Source organism: Nansenia antarctica (assembly GCF_963989245.1).
Source record: "Nansenia antarctica genome assembly, chromosome: 4".
Lineage (NCBI taxonomy): Eukaryota > Metazoa > Chordata > Actinopteri > Argentiniformes > Microstomatidae > Nansenia > Nansenia antarctica.
This window is the reverse complement of record NC_137689.1, coordinates 62,797,872-62,818,302: the sequence shown is the minus strand read 5'-3', so window position 1 is coordinate 62,818,302 and position 20,431 is coordinate 62,797,872. Positions and strand designations below refer to the sequence as shown.

Here is a 20,431-nt window from a genome sequence, read left to right as displayed (position 1 = left end):
GACATTGAAGATATTGGATTGAAATTACATGAACCGATTGTGTTCCACATAGATTACAATCAATTATAATCTAAGAACCGTTAGTACAGTCTGATTGGTCAGTGATCGTGATTGACTTGGCTCTTTAGAGAACATGTGTGTTACCAGCATCTGACTATAGGGGGGGACGCTCCTCCTTGTACCCCTGACAGATCCTCTACCTAGAGACTGACCAATGGCAGGCCAGGCAGGAGAATAGGGGGAATGGTGATGTTATACACAGGAACAAGACACACGTACAGTTAATGGAGTCAGTATAAGTGCCCCGAGAGCTGTGCTTTGATTTGGGATACTAAGGCTCTCAAAACATACAGTCCTAAGGAACCCCAACGAAGAGCATTTGTGATTGAGTTACTTTAAAGACATCCCGCTTGAACACGGGCAATTAACTCTGTATAGGGTCATGGTGGGCCTACCTGGAAGTGGGGGTTTGCGTCAGTCTCTCCGATGTGAGACAGCAGCTCTCCGCTGCACTGGCCCACGTTGCCAGCCGCCTGCAGGAGGTGCTGCCGGGGCTGATGGGAAATAAGCATGCCAAAAACGCAGGTCACATGACTGAAGGAGGCAGCAGGATGTCCTACTGATACAGCGTGTACAAAACAGAGTCGTAACTGGGGAGGCTGGTGGAGGTAGAAATCAGAGGACAGGCTCATTGTAATACATGGAGTGTAATGGGGGAGGTGTTTGATACTATTTCTCTTTCTATTCCATGCATCACAATGAGCCCGTCCTCTGACTTAAACCTCCACCAGCCTCCCCGGGAGGAGCAATGGCTAATGTGTTGAACTGAACTAAAGGTTATTTCTACTGCCTACTGCTGAGGTATACCTCAAGTGAATGCATCGTGAAGTGAAATGTAAAATCTTACCCAAAGACAATGTTACAGCCAAGAAAAGCATAGGAATGTAGAAACCAAAAATCACATTCAGGCAACTGATACTCAACAACACTGAATGCACAAACCCAAACCCAACATATTCAGACAATTGTTACCTTCCAATACCTAATATACTTCTATACCTAATATACTCCAGTACCTAATATACTTCTATACCTAATATACTCCAATACCTAATATACTCCAGTACATAATATACTCCAATACATAATATACTCCAATACATAATACTCCAATACATAATATACTCTAATACCTAATATACTCCAATACCTAATATACTCCAATACCTAATATACTCCAATACCTAATATACACCAAAACACATTTACCAACACGGTGGGCGGTCTTCAGTGTGTGTGTGTGTGTGTGTGTGTGTGTGTGTGTGTTTCTCACCTCTGTGTTGGCGGGCTGGGCGGTCTTCAACATGTCCGAGACGGCGCAGGCCAGGTTCTTGGCGGCACCCAGCAGGTTCTGGCCGTTGCCCCCCTCGTCCTCCATCAGGGCGGCCAGCAGCTTCACGCCCTTGGACATCTCCGTCAGGTTGGAGGAGATGGTGGTCACCGCACAGCCCACCGCCGTGTAGTCTGTCTCCGCTGGGTCACCTAGGGGATAGGCAGACGCTTAGAACCACCCTAAGCCCAACCCTTGAGCCCTAACCCCAACCCCGACCCCTAACCCTGACCCCTAACCGTGACTCCTAACCCTGTCCCTAACCCTGACCCCTAACCCTGTCCATAACCCTGACCCCTAACCCTGTCCCTAACCCCTAACCCTGACCCCTAACCCTGACCCCTAACCCTGTCCCCTAACCCAGATGGTCAGGGTTATGGACACAGTTAGGGGTCAGGGTTAGGGAGGTTTAGTGGTGTGGAGAGGTTCTGCTGTGCAGGTTCTGCTGTTGATCACGGTCAGCAGAGGGACACCAGCAGAGAGCCAACGGTACCTGCGGTGAGGTTGACCATGGAGGCGGTCCCAGCCGTGATGGCGTCCACCTGGGAGTGGATCTCGTGCTTGGACTCGTCCATCTTGTTCTTACGCCAAGCTTGAGAGGCCTGGACAGGAGAGGACAGAGAGGAGAGGGTTAAAGGACGACAGTGGCGTTATCAACACCACTGTACTAAGGCTGCCACGATTAGTCGACTAGTCACGACGACGTCGACTACCAAAATCGTCGCCGACATATTTGGTAATCGCCGTAGTCGCATGTTTTTTTGGAGCTGAAATAAGCGTTTTTTTTTATTTTTATTTTTAGTTTTTTTGCATTTACATTTACATTTACATTTTTGGCATTTAGCAGACGCCTTATTCCAAAGCGACTTACAATCAATACATTTGAATACTAAGCATGTGAATCAGCAGTCCACCATTCGTTGCAGGAAGAGTACTCTAGCTCGGGCCCGGGGCCACTGATAGAGGGAAAAACCTTCTCCCTATTATCGCCTTCTACTAAAACATATATATTTTATTTTTATTTTTTATATATTTTTTTTACTACTGGAGAAACTGAGAAACAGTACAAGGGGGGCAATAGAAGTTCTTAGGGACACAGTAGAGGGGAAAGCGGGTGTCTTTAGGAGACGTAGTGGTGAGGGTCAGAAGATGTCTCAGGAGGAGCAGTTAAGATGTAACCTGAAGAGATGGGTCCCGGATGACCCATCCTAGCACCAGGGGAGCCCCCCCTCCCAAATGTCGTTGTTTGGTACCTGTACTATATCAATGACAATAAAGACCATTCATTTCATTCGATAAGCATTCGTTTTTCTTCCCTGAAGCTGCCACTGGCTAGCGTCTCCCAATGTCTTTGATGTACATGCGCAGTGTCGGTCATCCGGGGCACACGTGACTTCCCCGGAAAAACAAACAGAGAAATGTCTTCCTGTCCTCGTACCTCTAAAGTGTGGGAGCATTTCAACCACAACGTTGAAAAAAAGAATGTAAAATGTAACATTTGCAAAGCTGAACTCGCTTATCATGGCAGCACGTCTATGATGCGCGAGCATCTAAAAAGGAAGCACGTTGTGGCAGATGACGAGGAAGACGATGGCTCGTCTCGGTAAGCTAGTTAGCTTGTTATTGGCTAACGATATCGTTACGTTAAAAGCCTTCTTACATTATTTTACGTTGTCATCAAAGCGATACTTATCAAATAGCTAAAAATGTTGTCTTAACGTTACAGTGCTAAGAAGGCGCGTTCTACTATGAGATGAGTGAAGCAAAGCAAAACTTTTGTACTCTGTACAAGTATTTATTTTTGTTTTTGTATTCTTTTGGTTGCCTAGTGCCTAGCCTACCTCATTTTACTCAGCAGTTTGCACCCTCTACTACTCTTTACATTACATTACATGCAAGTGATGCCAGAAATAAATCTGCAAAGTTCATTAAAATATCTATTTTTGAGTGAACAATCATTTTAATTGTCTTTATTTTTAGTTAGCACATGCCTACAACAACAACTAACAACTTCAAGCTAAATTTAGAAGCTGATTTAGAAGCTAGCTAAATAAGAGCGATTGAGTAATTGTGCGATAAGCTGTAATTTATGATCCGATTAGTCGACTAATCGTTAAAATAATCGGTGACTAGTCGACTATGAAAATAATCGTTTGTGGCAGCCCTACACTGTACTTACAGGCATGCAACACATCACGTGTGTGAATTCTCTCTGCTGACACAATTCGCTTCAGATGTCCTGGAAATGACAGCGCACCCTGTCGGCGTAAGTTTGAATCTGCCCAGAACCCTGCTAACATACCCTCTCCTCCTTACTTCCCTGTCTTTCTCTACTGTCTCTGTCCAATAAAAACAGAAAAAAAAACACACTTCCAAAAAAAGAAAGATGTGTGGTGAAGCTGTGGTGAGGACATTGAGAGTGATGGAGAGAGAGGAGGTGTCGGGTAGAGGAGGGGTGTCTCACCGCGTCGGTCCCCAGGGGAGGCAGGGTGTCAAACTCGTCCAGCGAGGCCTGGGCAGCCTGCACCGCCTGCATACTGGAGTTAATGGTCCCAGTCAGGGCCTGCTGGGCTGACGTCTGGAGACGAGGGAGAGAACAGAGAGTTTACACACCACTTACACATCCTCCACCATCACAAAACGGTTACAATATACAGTATAATAATGTGACAGCAGCTGGTGAAAGCAGGAACAGGTCGGCAACCAACCAAAATGTTCGGACCTTTATTCTGAACATTTTTAATACATTTCAATGTTTTCGTAGAGAGAAGCCCTAGGACACACACAGCATGTGTTTAATTTCCAGTGCTGATATAAGTGCCCTAATAGCGTAGTTAAAGACAAAACTATCTAGATAGTTCTACAACGGGCCATTGTGTCAGGTCCAAGTGCAGGAAGAGGGAGGATGGGAGACCTCCCTCCCACACACACTGGCCCTGGCCTGCTACTGTACCTCCCTTGATTACACACCTGGGTATAGAACACACCACGCGTGCTAGTATGAGGAGGATCTTTATCATCATCACCACCACCACCATGTGTGCATGTACATGTGTGTGTGCATGTGGTGTGTGTGTGTGTATGTATGTATTTGTGCATGCATGCGCGTGTCCGGACTCCCAGTCTCACCAGTGGGGGCATGTGTCCGCGGTGCATCTGTCCGCTGGTGATGTGCTGCTTGGCCTGGGGCATGGAGCCCATCTGGAAGCTCTCTGGACCCCCAGCGCCGGAGCGCATGATAGCGGGCAGCGCCACAGAACCCGTCTCCACCTTCCCCACCTTGTTAAACTGCTGCTGCAGGACTGTGGACCTGGGGGGGGGGGGGGAGGAGGGAAAGAGAGTTAGAAATCACTTATGACATATTATACACTTGTCCTTTATAAATGTAACTATTAAGAATCATTTTCCTCGAAATCAGAAAGATGGCAAACATTGACTAATAGATAGAGAAAAGAGAGAGTGAGAGGGGGGGAGACATATCATTGTAAACACAGACAGGAAGCCACAGTATCCATTCCTGACATGTGAGATAACTGTGCCATATCTCAGACACGGATGCCCCCGCGCACGCACGCACGCACACACACACACACACACACACACACGCACACACGCACACCAGCTCAACTCACTTCTTGGGGGACACAGAATCCTCCAACATGGTGGACTCCTCATCTCCCTCCAGACCAAAGTGGTCTTTGCTCTTTTTCTGTAGAAGAAGAGAGGTGAATGAAGGCTTCTTACAGCTACTGTCCACATCCAGCTGAAGCCTCAACAACACCTGGAACATGCCTTTAAATCACTCTGCTTCTGCTCTATAAACACACGTGATGGACATTCTGGCACTCTTCTTAACCGAGAGCAGCAAGGACACTGGAACAACCGTTGATTTACAGTGAAAGTCATTGTGTCAGATCTAAATAATAAAAATAATAAATAATAAGCTCTACGACAGGTCATTGTGTCAGGTCCAAGTGCAGGAAGAGGGAGGATGGGAAACCTCCCTCCCACACACACTGGCCCTGGCCTGTTGCTGTACCTCCCTAGATTACACACCTGGGTATAGAACACACCACGCGTGTTAGTATGAGGAGGATCTTTATCATCATCATCAACATCATCATCATCACCACCACTACTACTACCAACATCATCATCATCGTCATCATCATCATCATCTTCACCTTTGTCATGACTGAGTCATGATCTAGGCTCATTCTAATGTCAGCCTGCCCTCCAGCTGAGATATTGTGTTTGAGAAGGCCTCATCTCCACGGGGACACAGGTGGCATGCATACTGTAGGATACGTTACCTTTTTGAGGATGATGTCGATGTATCCAGCGATCAGCTGGGCGATCTGCTCTCCTTCAGTGGTCTGGACAGAGTAGTAACCATCTTGATAATCACCAAAGTCCTAGAAGCAAGGACAGAAAGAGTTAATTCAGAACTATTCGATGAAAGAACGTTCAAATTCATCCCACATGCACATTGGAAATCATCAACTCCTGCCAAATATTTCCCCCAAGTTACTCAGGAAAAACCTTCTTTACAGGAGTGTTATTACAGTCATCTCCATCTGAGATATTAGTGGAAGCTATAGGAAGGCTTGTTTGTTATTAGCCGGCTGTATGTTCAGTATCAGATCCATCGCCTCTCCACCCGCCATCAACCAGCTACATTTCATCTCTCTGGCCAGGAAATACAGGCCTGAGTATTTATCCAGATATGAAAAATAATAATACTCAAACAAACGCCCAGTCCCCTGTTCTGTTCTGGTTCATGACCAAAGGAATGCTTTGAGAGAGGAAATGGACCTGGCATATTGTGGAACTGTATGTTTGTGTTCAGAAATCAACCACATTTATGTGTAGAGGAAACCCTCTCCGAACAGGAAGTGTGGGTCATTTGTGGACAGATAAGCAGAGCGTAAATTGACAACATGAATTTAAACTTCCTGCTTCTCCTCATGACTAGCACACAACATGACTGGTGTTCCAGAAACACAAGACTGATGTTCTTACCCAGATTCACAAGACGTTCTCGTGACTCATGTTTTGGAATAAACAAAACCATGTATACCCTTCTCTGTACGTGAGCCCATACTGTACTGTGTGCATGCAGCAACTGGATACATCCTAATTCTTCCTTCTTCTAGCATTATGACTGCCAATGGCCCCTGGCCATAGCATAGATGACTTTTTCTTGCGATGACTAATGGATTACAGATGATTCACTTACTTAGACTAATGTATTTGTTGTAAGTCGCTTTGGATAAAGGCGTCTGCTAAATGCCAAAAATGTAATGTATCTTTTGCTATGTCATCAAGGCTGCTTGCTTTACCACGAGACATGTAACCTCTACTCTAATGCATGTTTACAGCTACACGAGAGGGCTTGGGGACGGACAAAATATTTGTAATATACGACTCTCCACTCCTCCATGCATATTTGGATGCAGACGAGCTCTAGACAGCCAGAGTGGTGGGGAATGCGGTGAAGTAGAACAAAGATGGCATCTGTGGTGTGAAAACAACAACATGGCCTGAATGGAAATACATGTCCCCGTGCTGACTTCAGTGCTAGTGTCGTAGTGTAGTTTTATACTTGTCCGTTTTTGGGGGGGACCGAGGGTGAGACAAAGGTAAACATAAGAAGAATAGAATAATTGAGAATGGACAATCAGAACACAGCCCATGACTCTAATTGAGGAGTCACTGTCAGTGTCAGTTTGGCCACATGACCAGCTAATGATCAGGGGTCAAAGGTGAGAGGTGAGAGGTGAGCGTATACCAGGGTAAAGCTCTTGGGTGAGGCGGCCCAGCGTTTGATGTTGGTGAGGTTCCACTCCTGGATCACCTCCTTGGTCTTCTCATCCACCCTCATGGTGCACTCCTTAGTGATGCCCAGTAGACGAGGGACCAGCTTGTTCTTACCCTTCATCTTTTCCTGCAGGGGCCACACACACACACACACACACACACACACACACGGTTAAAACTACTTTAAATTCTGTGTTTGAATGGGATTGCATTTTCCATTCAACTGTCAACGCATCAACTCAGACTTAGAAGGCATTGAGACATGTTTGAATAGAACCAGACAGGCACCTTGAACACTGTCAAAGCTTTCTGACTCACTCCTTTCATGCCACCAGCATTGTGTGACATACAAAGACAATGATTAGCGCGCCTTGCCAATCCGATATCCACCACAATATTATTCTAATGTACCTTGACGAGGAAGAAGGACACTCCATAGGTCTTGAGAGAGCGGGCCAGTTTGACGTAGCTGACCTTGGCCTCGATCTCTGTCATGTTCTGGGAGTTCTTGTGTGACTGTGGAGCGACGGGGAGAACACACACACACCGTTAACACACACGCACACACACTGTTAACACATACCCCGTGCCCCCAGCTGCTGTGCTGGACCAGCTCCAGGTTCTCGGCTCACGGTGGAGGTGGAGACTCGGTCAGGGTCAGAGAAGTGCTAAATCAATAGGACTGTGGTTACTGAAATAGCAACCAGGAATTCACTTGACGCCTGATTCAACTCTGTTTTTATCCGTACTTTGAAAACAGTCCAACTCCACACAGACAGGGAGACAAAGGCTGTTATTCCAAACACAGTGCTACGGAAAAGAGACTTTTCAGACGCAAATGGTTTAAATGCGTCCAGGAGAGGTCATGTGTTTTCAGCCTCCTCAGGCCTCCTGGGGGAGGAGAGGAGAAGGACCTCCGGGGTGGCCAGCGGCACGCAAGGGCTGAGCAACCCAGATATCAGACACACACACACACACACACACACACACACACACACTCAGAGTGTCTTGATAGGCCAAAAACAAGGTCTTATCTCACCTGGAAGATCCTCTTCTCTCCTTTGTGCTTGATGTACTCTTTAGGGAGGAACTCTTTCAAGCTGCAGGGGACAATGAGGAGGGAAGTAGTACATTAATACATGGAGACATATTATATTATTATATACAAGACCACCTATACACGTCACTGTATACAAGACCACATAGACCATACTATTAGTCGATGGCAGGGGAGGCTGGAGGAGGTACACCTGTTTGATGTATGTATTACAATGAGCTCATCATCCTATTGCTACCTCCACCAGCCTCCCCTGGTAGATGGCATATCAGAACACATTTCAACAGTTTATGCTCAGGTTTGTAGATAGTAATAATAGATAGATAGAATAGAAGGTAGAAAGGCAGTCTCACTCCAGGAAGCCTGGCTTGTGCTTGGTCTCGTTGTGGTCGCCAAACTGGATTTGACACTGGTAGCCAGCGAAGTCACAGGCCTTCTCGAAGGAGACGGGGTGGGACCCGTTCAGGATGTCGTCACGGGCCTGCACATGGACACAGGGACAACCAGTCACATTTCTACCGGGAAACCTTCCCAATAGAACACAGAGAAATCAATACATGGGGGTTATGAATAACTCAGCAGTCAGGACCCAGACAGAGACAGTAGACAGAGACAGGCTGTGCAGACGCTCACCGGCTTCAAATGGACACACATCTCTCACCTCCACGAGGACAAACCAGTGCTATTTCAACATTAGAAATGAGTGACCCGCTAAATGAGGTCATGTTCTCACATGAAAATCAGAATCAGGACCCGGAGCAAGTGGATGAGTTTGCAACATTGTTGCATAAATTATTTCTCTGATTTGCGTTCTCACTGTGTGGTATTCTGTAGTAAGAAAGTAGTTCGTAAAAGAATGAGACCGGGAGACACGCTGCTGCTGTTCAATTCGCCATTTATTCAACTCCCGTTCTTCACCTCCGGAAGTGCATACATCACTTCCGTCACTGCATACATTGATTGATTGATTGAAAACCTTTATTGTCCCCAATGGGGAAATTTTGTTGTCAAACAGCTCAGTTAGGGCAGAAAACATTCAGTACAGAAAACAGAAAAACATTCAATAAAAAACATAAAACAGTGCAGGCTCAATAAGTAAAAAGTTCCAAAAGTTCCATCTCCAGGTCTCCCCCACCCTGCAGGGCCTGGTTGTAGAGTCGGAGTGCAGCTGGAATAAAGGACTGTCCAAATCTTTTTGTACTTTGACGGGGGAGAACAAATCTGTGGCTGAACTTGCTCCTCATCCCTGCCAGCTCGCAGTACATAGGGTGGGAGGGATTGGCCAGCATGGCCGCCAGTTTTTTCCCCATCCTCTGTTCTGCCACCACCTCTAGGCCATCACTTGCATACTAGCGCCCACTGGCGGTATAAACAGGACACAACATTTCCCCCTTTCTTAAAGGGATTTACAGTCCTCAACGAATGCAATATTCTGTAGACTGGTGTCAGTACAATTGAAATAAAATGAAAACGAAGGAAATGAAAATGAATGAATCAGCATAATGAATAACAACAATAAACAGTTTATGACAGTGAAACATGAAATGAACATTCACTTTTGTCATTGCATTGTAGGACCTTTTTGTACTAAGTTAGAACCGTGTTCTATCCTACCCTTTTAGTACGTTCTCTACGGCACAAAGTCTACCAGCCACCTAGGTGGGTTTCTGACTCTCAGGTTCCTTCTTGGACCTGGTTCATTAAACACATTCTCTGTCTCGGGCACCATGAACTCCTCTAGCTCAATCTCCTTTTCACCACTGGTGCCAGACAGAGCATCCTTGGGGAAGCGTGTAAGCTTGGATGCATTCCATTTTCGACCATCACTGAGCAGGTATGTATTCTGTCCTGCTTTACTAACTACTGTCAGCGGTTCTGTGAATCTTGATGATCCCTTTTTTACATGCTCCGGTCTGCGGACACGTACGGTGTCATTCACTTGGAACATGGGCACTTTCGCTCCCCTCATTCTGTCTGTGTACTCCTTACTCTCCTGTTGCTTGCGTCTCACTGTCTCCTGCACTTTCTCATGTGACTTAATTTGTTGTGAGACAGGGAGGACATTTAGTTTTGGACGCATCTTTCTGTTCCTCAGCAACTCAAAGGGAGTAGCTCCTGTAGTAGCATGCGGCGTAGCGCGATAGTTCAGTAAGAACTCTGTTACTGCATGTTTCCATGGCTTGTGCATTCTCTCAGCCGTCTGAATACACTCTTTGAGAACTCGATTAAATCTCTCAATAGCCCCGTTGGCTCTTGGATAATAAACACTGGAACGCAGGTGCTTTATCTCTCTCTCTCCCAGAAAGCTTGCAAAAGCATGGGAAGTAAACTGACATCCGTTGTCAGAGACCAGGAAGGAAGGGTTACCTTCACGACTAAACACTGTAGTCAAGAAGCTAATAACCGCCTCTGTAGTTACAGTAGAGACAAACGCCACCTCTGGCCACTTACTGTAATAGTCTGTGAGTGTAATAGCATAACGGCAGTCCCATGTCGCACAGTCAAAGGGACCAACAATGTCAATGGCCACCTTCTCCCATGGTCCACCTGGCAGTTCCACTGGGGTAAGTGGTGCAGGCGCAGTTTTGGCTGTTTTGTCATTGTATTGACAGGGTACACATGAGCCTACTAATGTCTGGACACATCTGTCCATTTGCGGCCACCAATATAGCTCTCGTAGTCTCTGTTTAGTACGCACTATTCCCTGATGCGCTTCATGAGCTAAATTTACAACTTTAGACCGTAGTGTAGTAGGAACAACCACACGGTCGGGGCCTCTCATGACAAGTAGTTCATCCACAGCCAGTTCATCTCTCACTCTAAAATATGGAGCAAGTTCCTTTGTCACATTCTTACTGCATTTTGGCCAACCTTTCTGTATCTGCTGTCTCAGTTGAGTCAGTTCAGGACAGGCCTCACAGGCAGCAGTGAACTCGGTCACAGATATGGCATGTGAGGAACCTGTGAACACAGTAGCCACCATGTCTGGCTCCTCCTCCACCTCTCCTGTCGAAGGCAGAGGGAGTCTGGACAAGCAGTCAGCAGTCACATTACGTTTCCCTGGATGGTAAGTGACATCGTAAGTAAAGCATAGTAGACGTGCAGACCATCTCGCTATTCTCAGACCTGCGCGACCCGTACCCCTGGAAGTGAGTAGGGTTGTCAACGCTTGGTGATCTGTGCGTAGGACAAAACGATGTCCCCACAGGTAGGTTCTCCACCTTTCCACCGCCCAAACGCATGCCAGCGCCTCACGCTCGACGGTAGAGTACTTTCTCTCTGCAGGAGAAAGTGTCCTGGACGCAAAAGCTATGGTTCTCTCTGTATTGTCTGGGTGAATCTGGCTCATTATAGCCCCCAATCCATAGTTAGAAGCATCGGTAGTGACATAAGTAGGTAACTCAGGATCATATAATGCTAAGGTAGGACTCTCAGTAATCAGTCTCTTAACCTCAGTAAAACTGGACTCTGCATCCGCTGTCCATTCAAACTTAGTGTCAGTAGATTCCCTGAGTGTAGCACGTAGCGGTTCCACCACAGTAGAGAAGTCAGGTATGAATTTACTATACCACGATGCAAGTCCTAGGAAGGACCGCAGGGAGGATGTGTCATGCGGGGCAGGCGCGTTCGCCACAGCACTGAGTTTCTGCTGTACTGGCACAGCATCTGGTTTAACCTGTATTTTGTGCATAAAACCTTTTGCACACCCTAACTCCTGTACTAGAACCTCTGGTTCGGTCTGTGGAGTGGTACTCTGTACAGTAGGTGCTCGGAGCACAGTAGGAGAGCTAGCAGAGCTAACAGTAATAATTTTGTTACCCTCAATGCACATCTGCAATGCTACAAATAAATCTAGTCCCAGCAATGCATTTCCTGATTCAACCACTATCAATGAACCTGTAACTGAATGTCCATTATGAACAACTGTAGCATGCATGCAACCTTTAACAGGAATTTTCTCTCTGGAGTAAGTAAGCAGATTCACTGTAGGCTCAGCAAGGACACATGTATGGAAAAGTGTCTGGTAAGTACTCTCTGGAATAATAGAAACAGATGAGCCTGTATCCACTATCAGCTCAACATCATGGGAATGATAATTTGCATCAACTCGTACAGTACACATAATTTTATCATTCACGACGGCCCCCTGCATGTAAAGCACAGTAACGTCATTCACCATTACCTCACGCACCTCTTTTTGAGCCGATCTACACACCTTGGAAAAATGTCCAACTTTTCCGCATGTATTGCAAGTCACCTTAACAGCCGGGCATGTAGGCTTGTTAGCTAAGTGTCCTGTGGATCCGCATCGGAAGCAGGCGCGCTGATTCCCAGTTGTAGCTGGCTGGCTGTAGACCGTGGCAGGTGCAGTCGTCGTCGGATCTTTCTTCTTGCCCTTGTCGAACCTCCTCCTCGTCGGCTGTTTCTCGATGGCTCTCACCGAAGCTGTAGCTCCAGAGAGAACGTTGGAGTTCCGTAGTCCAGCCTCGATTTGTAAGGCCATTGAAGTAGCTTTGTCCAGAGACAAGTCCGATTCAAGCAAAAGTCTGTCCCGTATGCGTGTATTAGCAACACGCTCAATCAGTTGATCACGAATCATTTGTTCCTCCATGGCGCCAAATTCACAAGCTGCAGCTAGCTCGCGTAATGAAGCAAGGAACTGATTAACCGTCTCGTCAGGACCCTGAGCTCTCTGTCGAAATTTGTGACGTTCAGCAATCACATTCACCTTAGGAACAAAGTACTTTTTCAGTCCATCCACGGCAGAAGTGTAGTTAACACCCGTATCCTTTAGAGTGTAGAACAGTCTTTGTCCTTCGGTCCCAAGTGCATGTAGAAGAATCGAACGCTTTCTTTCCTCCGGCCATTGTTCTCCGGTAGCATCAATTACGAGCATGTAATTTTCAAACATTCTCAACCAAGTAGGAAAAGAAATAGCAGGTTCGCCTGGCACAGGCATGAACGGTGTAGGTAAGGGTACGGAAATAGCCATCCTCGTCGCCAAAAATGTGGTATTCTGTAGTAAGAAAGTAGTTCGTAAAAGAATGAGACCGGGAGACACGCTGCTGCTGTTCAATTCGCCATTTATTCAACTCCCGTTCTTCACCTCCGGAAGTGCATACATCACTTCCGTCACTGCGTACATCACTTGCATACTAGCGCCCACTGGCGGTATAAACAGGACACAACACACTGTAAACGAAGTAACATGCGCAATCGAAGCAACAGACGTGGTAGTTGATTGGTCAGAAAATAAAAAAATTGCCCGTTCTTATCCAGATCAACACACATGCGCTGTTGTTTTCCTATGGACAGCCTCGATGCGTCGTTTCTAACCGGAGCGAAGCCACCCTTTTCAAGCGGAGCATCCGTCGGTTGTTTGCACCGGGAGCGACTTCCAATGCGCGTTCTCACAGCTCCCAACGATGCAGAGCAAAGCGAATTGTATCCTAAACTCCGATTCCAAGTGAAGCAAATGTTCTAGTGAGAACACGTTTCATTTGTTTTCATTGCGCCGCCACTAGGTGACATTTTTGACACAGGTGTTGTGCATTGGCTTAATCAAGTTTATGCCTGAAGAAGGTCTGTGACCGAAAGCTCGCAATAAAACAAAGTTTTTGCACTGTGTTTGAGTGTGCGGATGCTGTTATTTTGCACTCTTTTCATTGCACCGTGCCAGCATGAACCGTTATCAGGGTCTGTGGTACAGGATACCCTGGCACAAGCAACTAGGGCCAGGCCAGGCAGGCCACATGGCCAGTGTGTGAAATACTCTCTAATTTCCCAGATATACTCTCTCTTTGGCAGAGGCATGAAGAGGGTTATGAAAGAGGATGGAGCTTCTGTTCAAGAGAAATGTCCAAAACCCCCAAGAGTCAAAGAGAAACTGAGAAAGAGGAATGTGGGTGTGTGTGTGTGTGTGTGTGTGTGTGTAAATGTGTGTGTGTGTGTGTGTGTGTGTGTGTGTATATGTGTATGTGTATGTGTATGTGTATGTGTGTGTGTGTGTGTGTGTGTGTGTGCATGTGTGTGTGTGTGTGTGTGCATGTGCGTTCTCTACCTTAGTGTTGGCGGGCTGGGCAGTCTTCAGCGTGTGTGTATGTGTGCGTGCGTGCGTGCGTGTGTATGTGTGTTACACATTTGCATGGTTGACACCTCAATGAGACATCGCAGCCCTCCACCCTACAGCTGTGGGCCTCAGCTGTGCTGTTCGATCCACTTCATTCCCAGACTAATTCACATCAATGGAAATGGATGCTGGCAATCCTCAACAGAAAGGCATGAAAGTGGCTCTAACCTTCACACATATCTCCCACTTACATCAAAGCACCTGGAATATTGCCCACCGGTCAGGTTCTGTACTAAAAGTTGGCCAAAGTTCACTCAGAACAGTCAGTCTGGGTTCTGGTTCTGGTTCTGGGATTTAGTATTCTAGTGGTTCTGGGTACCTGTACGTAGAGCAGGTTGAGCTGGACCGGGTCTCGTGAGTCCACGTTCTGGTCGGAGTAGAAGAACTTCCTCCTGAGTAGCAGCATCTCTGTCTCCTCCACGCCCTGCTCTCTCAGGGTCCGCCCGTGGTCCAGCCAGTTCACTACACACACACATACACACACACACAGAGCCAATCAATACCACTTCATGCTGTGTGTGTGTGTGTGTGTGTGTACAATGCAATGCCTATCAACACAACTCAAGTCAACGAATGTCAATTGATGACAATTCAACCAATGCCAATCCACTCTGCGTGTGTGTGTGTGCGTGTGTGTGTATTTCATCAAACACCCCCGATGCTGTAATTGTCAATGAAAATCACAGAGAGGTGCTCATTCTAGAAGTTGGCTGCACCTTTGACCATAGCCTAGAGGAAGTCTTTTCAACCAAGATCTTGAAATACCAACAGCTGGAGCAGGCCATATCACAACTGGGTCACAGATGTTAACTTTAGTTTTCATATTTGGCAGCCTGGGCCATGTTCATAAGCTTGTTGTCAGAGGCCTTCAAATGGCTGGTCTATCTAAGAGAAGGGCCAAACAGTTAGCAAAGTATTGCTCAGTATCTGCTATTATTGGTAGCCGCTCAATATGGAGAAGGCGGTGCTTCTTGTACCCATGAGCTGGATATTGTCTGTTTTACTGTATTGATACTGTATCTGTCAATCCACTGTTATCATTTGGTGTGAATAACATCCTGTTACACACATCCATGTGTAGGCATAACTGGTTGTCAACTCAGCACTATTGTAACTGACTGTTTTCATAATGTCAAAATGCACTACCGTAGTATTTATGTCCTTTAGATATTATACATTTATGTGCACATAAATAAAGCATTTAAAATGTGTGCGTCTTACACTCGTCATCTGTGTGGAGTTTCTGCTTTAGCTTCTCCATCTTCTTGTCGTCCCTCAGGAGGGTCTTGTCTCTCTTCAGGGTTCCCATGGTCTCCTCCTTCTTCTCCTCAATGATGTCATGGACCAACGAGTACTCGTCATAGTTTGTGATCCCTGTGAGAACAGCATGATGAATGGACTACACAGTCATGAATGGAACACAGACTTTAGTTTCAGCTGGAATCTTGAAAACACACAAAAAAAATCCATGTAGCCAAACTAACATGTTATCGAATGCACAGATGCATGGTTAGTTTTTTTGACGATAGAAAGTGGTGTGAGAAGGTGACAGGTGAGAGACTTTATCAAAGGCGTTACATGCCATACAGTCAGATTATTAGGAATGTGTTATTTATGTGCACTTGCCCACAGATAACACAGGGAGATCAGAGCACCGGGTCAACCTTAGTTCACCACCCCTGGAACCGTTACGGGTTAAGTGCCTTGCACAAGGGCACAACGGCAGAGGTAGGGACCTTAGATATGATGCCAGCAACCCTCAAGTCACCAGCTTACATCCGGGTCCTTTCTGGGGTGGAGATCGAACTAGTGACCCCCGCCCCCACCTACCCCATCATCAGAATAATGCATCTTGCTACACCCCAAAACTGACCTATCCTGGCGCAGATGGTCATCAGCATGTCGCTGACAATTTTGGAGTCGTCCACCATGACGGTCTTCACTGTCCCGTCCAACATGCGGATCTTCAGAGGTCGCTGCTTCTTCTTGTACTCCAGAGTGTCCTGATGAACACACACACACACACACACACACACAGTGTTAGCATCATTAGTATTGTGTCCAGCTGACTGTAACTGTGTGTATGTTAAACTAATATGTACCCGTCAACAGAGAGCCACTCACCCCATTCCTCAGCATGTAGTAGTCCAGAGCTTTGCCTGACTCCAACCAGATACCTTTTTTGGGGTCCTCATCAGACAGGAACAGGCCATAGTCATTGGCTGGAAGAGAGAGAGAGAGAGAGAGAAAGAAAAAGGGTATAAGAGATTGTGTATGCGTGTGTGTGTGTGTGTGTGTGTGTGTGTGTGTGTGTGTGTGTGTGTGTGTTGGAGGGGATATAGGAGGGATTCCTGGAGGTGTGTGAAGTACTGATCTGCTCCTCTGGTTTCCTCTCCCTGGGTGAGTCAGGATTGAGATGGAGTGGGTCACTGGGTCTCAGATCAGATTAGTCCACATAATCCCAGCATGTTGAGCCATACTACAGGACAGACTAAAGCAGCCTAAATCCTATACTCTACATCCAGGCAGAGACGGCGGCTTCCACCAGAGACAGGTCACTACACATGAGACTCCCCAGAACCAGATCACACATCTCTAAATCTTGTCCCCCTAGGGCTTCCGTACTGCCTGGCTGGCTCCGCCTGCCAAGGCTGCAGAAATCTGGCCGTTTAAGATGCTGAACATTCCATATTAACTGTTGATATTGGCCAGGACACCATTCTGTCTTCTTAACTCTCTCTCTCTCTCCCCCCCCCCCCCCCCCGGCTCTCTCTCTCTCTCTCTCTCTCTCAAAGTGGAAAATTACTCACAGGTCGGGACAAGTAAGGAGGAGAGTGTGTCCACACAGCAGACTCAGCGGGAATCTGTTACGTAACAACATGACGGCCCCATAGACAACCATACAGAGACACACCCTCATAGACAACCATACAGAGACACACACCCTCATAGACAACCATACAGACACACAGCCTCATAGACAACCATACAGAGAGACACCCTCATAGACAACCATACAGTGACACACCCTCATAGACAACCATACAGAGACACAGCCTCATAGACAACCATACAGACACACCCTCATAGACAACCATACAGACACAGCCTCATAGACAACCATACAGACACACACCCTCATAGACAACCATACAGACACACAGCCTCATAGACAACCATACAGACACACAGCCTCATAGACAACCATACAGACACTAGGGATGGACGGTTTTTCGGTTAAACCGAAAACCGGGGTTTATAAAAATAGAAACGTTTTTTTATCAAAACCGTCTGAAACCGTTTTTTTTTTTTTTTAGAAGAATAAAATAGAATAAGAATAAAACTGGAACATGTCACATGTTTGTCGTGTGTGAAAATAACAATGATATAGTCTGAATCTGCCGCGCAATGAGTGAGAGGTTTGGTCAGTTGTGAAGAATAACTGAGGATTAATATCTAATTGGGATTATATTTAAGGGTAACGAATCACTCTATGGGAAAGATAGTTGCCTTTTTTTTTACAATTACTCGCTTACATTTAATAAGATCATTTTCGCTGCTCTCTGTAAAGCGCATTGGGTCACTTTTGTGAGAAATGCGCTATAGAAATAAAATGTGATTTGATTTGATATCAATCAATCAATCAAACTTTATTTATGTTCTATAGCACAAATCATGCATTGAATGTAACTCCAAGTGCAGTATTTACTAAACCACAATATAATAAAACAAGAGCTATACGGATCAAGAGTGTTTGTGCACAGCGCCACTGTGTGTGAAGGCGCTACTGAAAGTGATGACAGAACGCATGTCTCAGAAGATACGCGGTCACTTAGTGACGCAAAGGTAGTTCTGTATTTATCTCTATCTGTATTAGTACATTTATTTTGAAAGCTCTATTTTGACAGCTCTACCATGGGCACTTTTATTTTGATGGGGCATTCTTTGTTGATTGACTTACGACAGTTCAGGACGAGTCAGTCTCGCGGCATGTGGTTTTTATGAAAAGCTTTAAGTATGTTCACTGCATAATTCTAAGTCTAATATTTCAGTGATTATTGAGCAGTATTCAAATATTTAAATACATTGAGCAGCAGCTGAAACTTTGTCTAAGAACCAAGATATTGAGAAAGCAGTTCATTCAATGAAGACGCTGTTCCAAGAGATGATCTTCCGTGCAGGCGTGCACCCTGGATCAGCGGAGCTGGTGTGTTAAGTGTTCATGTGTTTTCATGTATGGTGTAGCTTACAAAAGTCTGCCTTTCCACTTATATTTGTGAAACTAAGTAGCCTAAATGTGTTGCGACTGTGCTTACGGTGTTTTAATGGTGTTCGACATGAGTGTATTGTAGCAGTAGGGCTCAATTATTTGAAATTGGCGCTCTTTTTTTTCATTTTTATTTTTTCAAATTTTTATTTTATTTTTATTTTTTACTGTATTTTTTGGTTAACCGGAAAACCGCGGTTTTACTCTCTGACGGTTTTTCGGTTTCAATAATTGGAAACCGTCCATCCCTAACAGACACACAGCCTCATAGACAACCATACAGACACACAGCCTCATAGACAACCATACAGACACACACACCCTCATAGACAACCATACAGACACACCCTCATAGACAACCATACAGACACACACACCCTCATAGACAACCATACAGACACACAGCCTCATAGACAACCATACAGACACATAGCCTCATAGACAACCATACAGACACACACACCCTCATAGACAACCATACAGAGACACACAGCCTCATAGACAACCATACAGACACAGCCTCATAGACAACCATACAGACACAGCCTCATAGACAACCATACAGAGACACAGCCTCATAGACAACCATACAGACACACAGCCTCATAGACAACCATACAGACACAGCCTCATAGACAACCATACAGACACAGCCTCATAGACAACCATACAGACAGCCTCATAGACAACCATACAGACACAGCCTCATAGACAACCATACAGAGACACAGCCTCATAGACAACCATACAGAGACACACAGCCTCATAGACAACCATACAGACACAGCCTCATAGACAACCATACAGACACACAGCCTCATAGACAACCATACAGAGACACACAGCCTCATAGACAACCATACAGACACACAGCCTCATAGACAACCATACAGACACACAGCCTCATAGACAACCATACAGCCACACAGCCTCATAGACAACCATACAGCCACACAGCCTCATAGACAACCATACAGACACACGGCCTCATAGACAACCATACAGACACACGGCCTCATAGACAACCATACAGACACAGCCTCATAGACAACCATACAGACACACAGCCTCATAGACAACCATACAGAGACACACAGCCTCATAGACAACCATACAGACACACAGCCTCATAGACAACCATACAGACACACAGCCTCATAGACAACCATACAGCCACACAGCCTCATAGACAACCATACAGCCACACAGCCTCATAGACAACCATACAGCCACACAGCCTCATAGACAACCATACAGCCACACAGCCTCATAGACAACCATACAGCCACACAGCCTCATAGACAACCATACAGACACACAGCCTCATAGACAACCATACAGCCACACAGCCTCATAGACAACCATACAGACACACACAGCATCGTAGACAACCATACAGACACAGCCTCATAGACAACCATACAGAGACACAGCCTCATAGACAACCATACAGACACAGCCTCATAGACAACCATACAGACACACACAGCCTCATAGACAACCATACAGACACACAGCCTCATAGACAACCATACAGAGACACATTGCTGAAGAGCAGCAATGAGGTGTCTTCTGTTGAGGGATGTAGTTTCCTTTGTTACTCCATTTCTGAGGAATTTCTGAGTTTCCTGGAGATAAGTTTCCCCCCCCCCCCCCCCCCCACCGTTCTCTCTCTCTTTCTCTCTCTCTAACCATCAGGACCTGATGTCAACAAGGCAAACAGGAAGTCTAAAAACAGACTCTGACGACACAACGGATTCCAACCCC

At 46.0% G+C, this 20,431-nt stretch overlaps 1 protein-coding gene across 1 annotated transcript in view; it reads right to left on the bottom strand.

Annotated features, from left to right (window-relative positions):
• tln1 (talin 1) overlaps positions 1-20,431 on the bottom strand; it is a 69,696-nt gene that overhangs the window by 37,747 nt on the left and 11,518 nt on the right. The window contains exons 3-18 of the mRNA XM_080528218.1: positions 16,522-16,619; positions 16,271-16,400; positions 15,619-15,771; positions 14,717-14,859; positions 8,621-8,748; positions 8,250-8,310; positions 7,622-7,726; positions 7,182-7,337; positions 5,704-5,805; positions 5,023-5,099; positions 4,520-4,700; positions 3,855-3,968; positions 1,884-1,992; positions 1,334-1,542; positions 456-554; positions 145-207 (exon numbers count right to left, since the gene is read on the bottom strand). Coding sequence (XP_080384344.1) covers positions 145-207; positions 456-554; positions 1,334-1,542; positions 1,884-1,992; positions 3,855-3,968; positions 4,520-4,700; positions 5,023-5,099; positions 5,704-5,805; positions 7,182-7,337; positions 7,622-7,726; positions 8,250-8,310; positions 8,621-8,748; positions 14,717-14,859; positions 15,619-15,771; positions 16,271-16,400; positions 16,522-16,619 — 1,928 coding nt within the window. The remainder of the gene's footprint in view (positions 1-144; positions 208-455; positions 555-1,333; positions 1,543-1,883; positions 1,993-3,854; positions 3,969-4,519; positions 4,701-5,022; positions 5,100-5,703; positions 5,806-7,181; positions 7,338-7,621; positions 7,727-8,249; positions 8,311-8,620; positions 8,749-14,716; positions 14,860-15,618; positions 15,772-16,270; positions 16,401-16,521; positions 16,620-20,431) is intronic.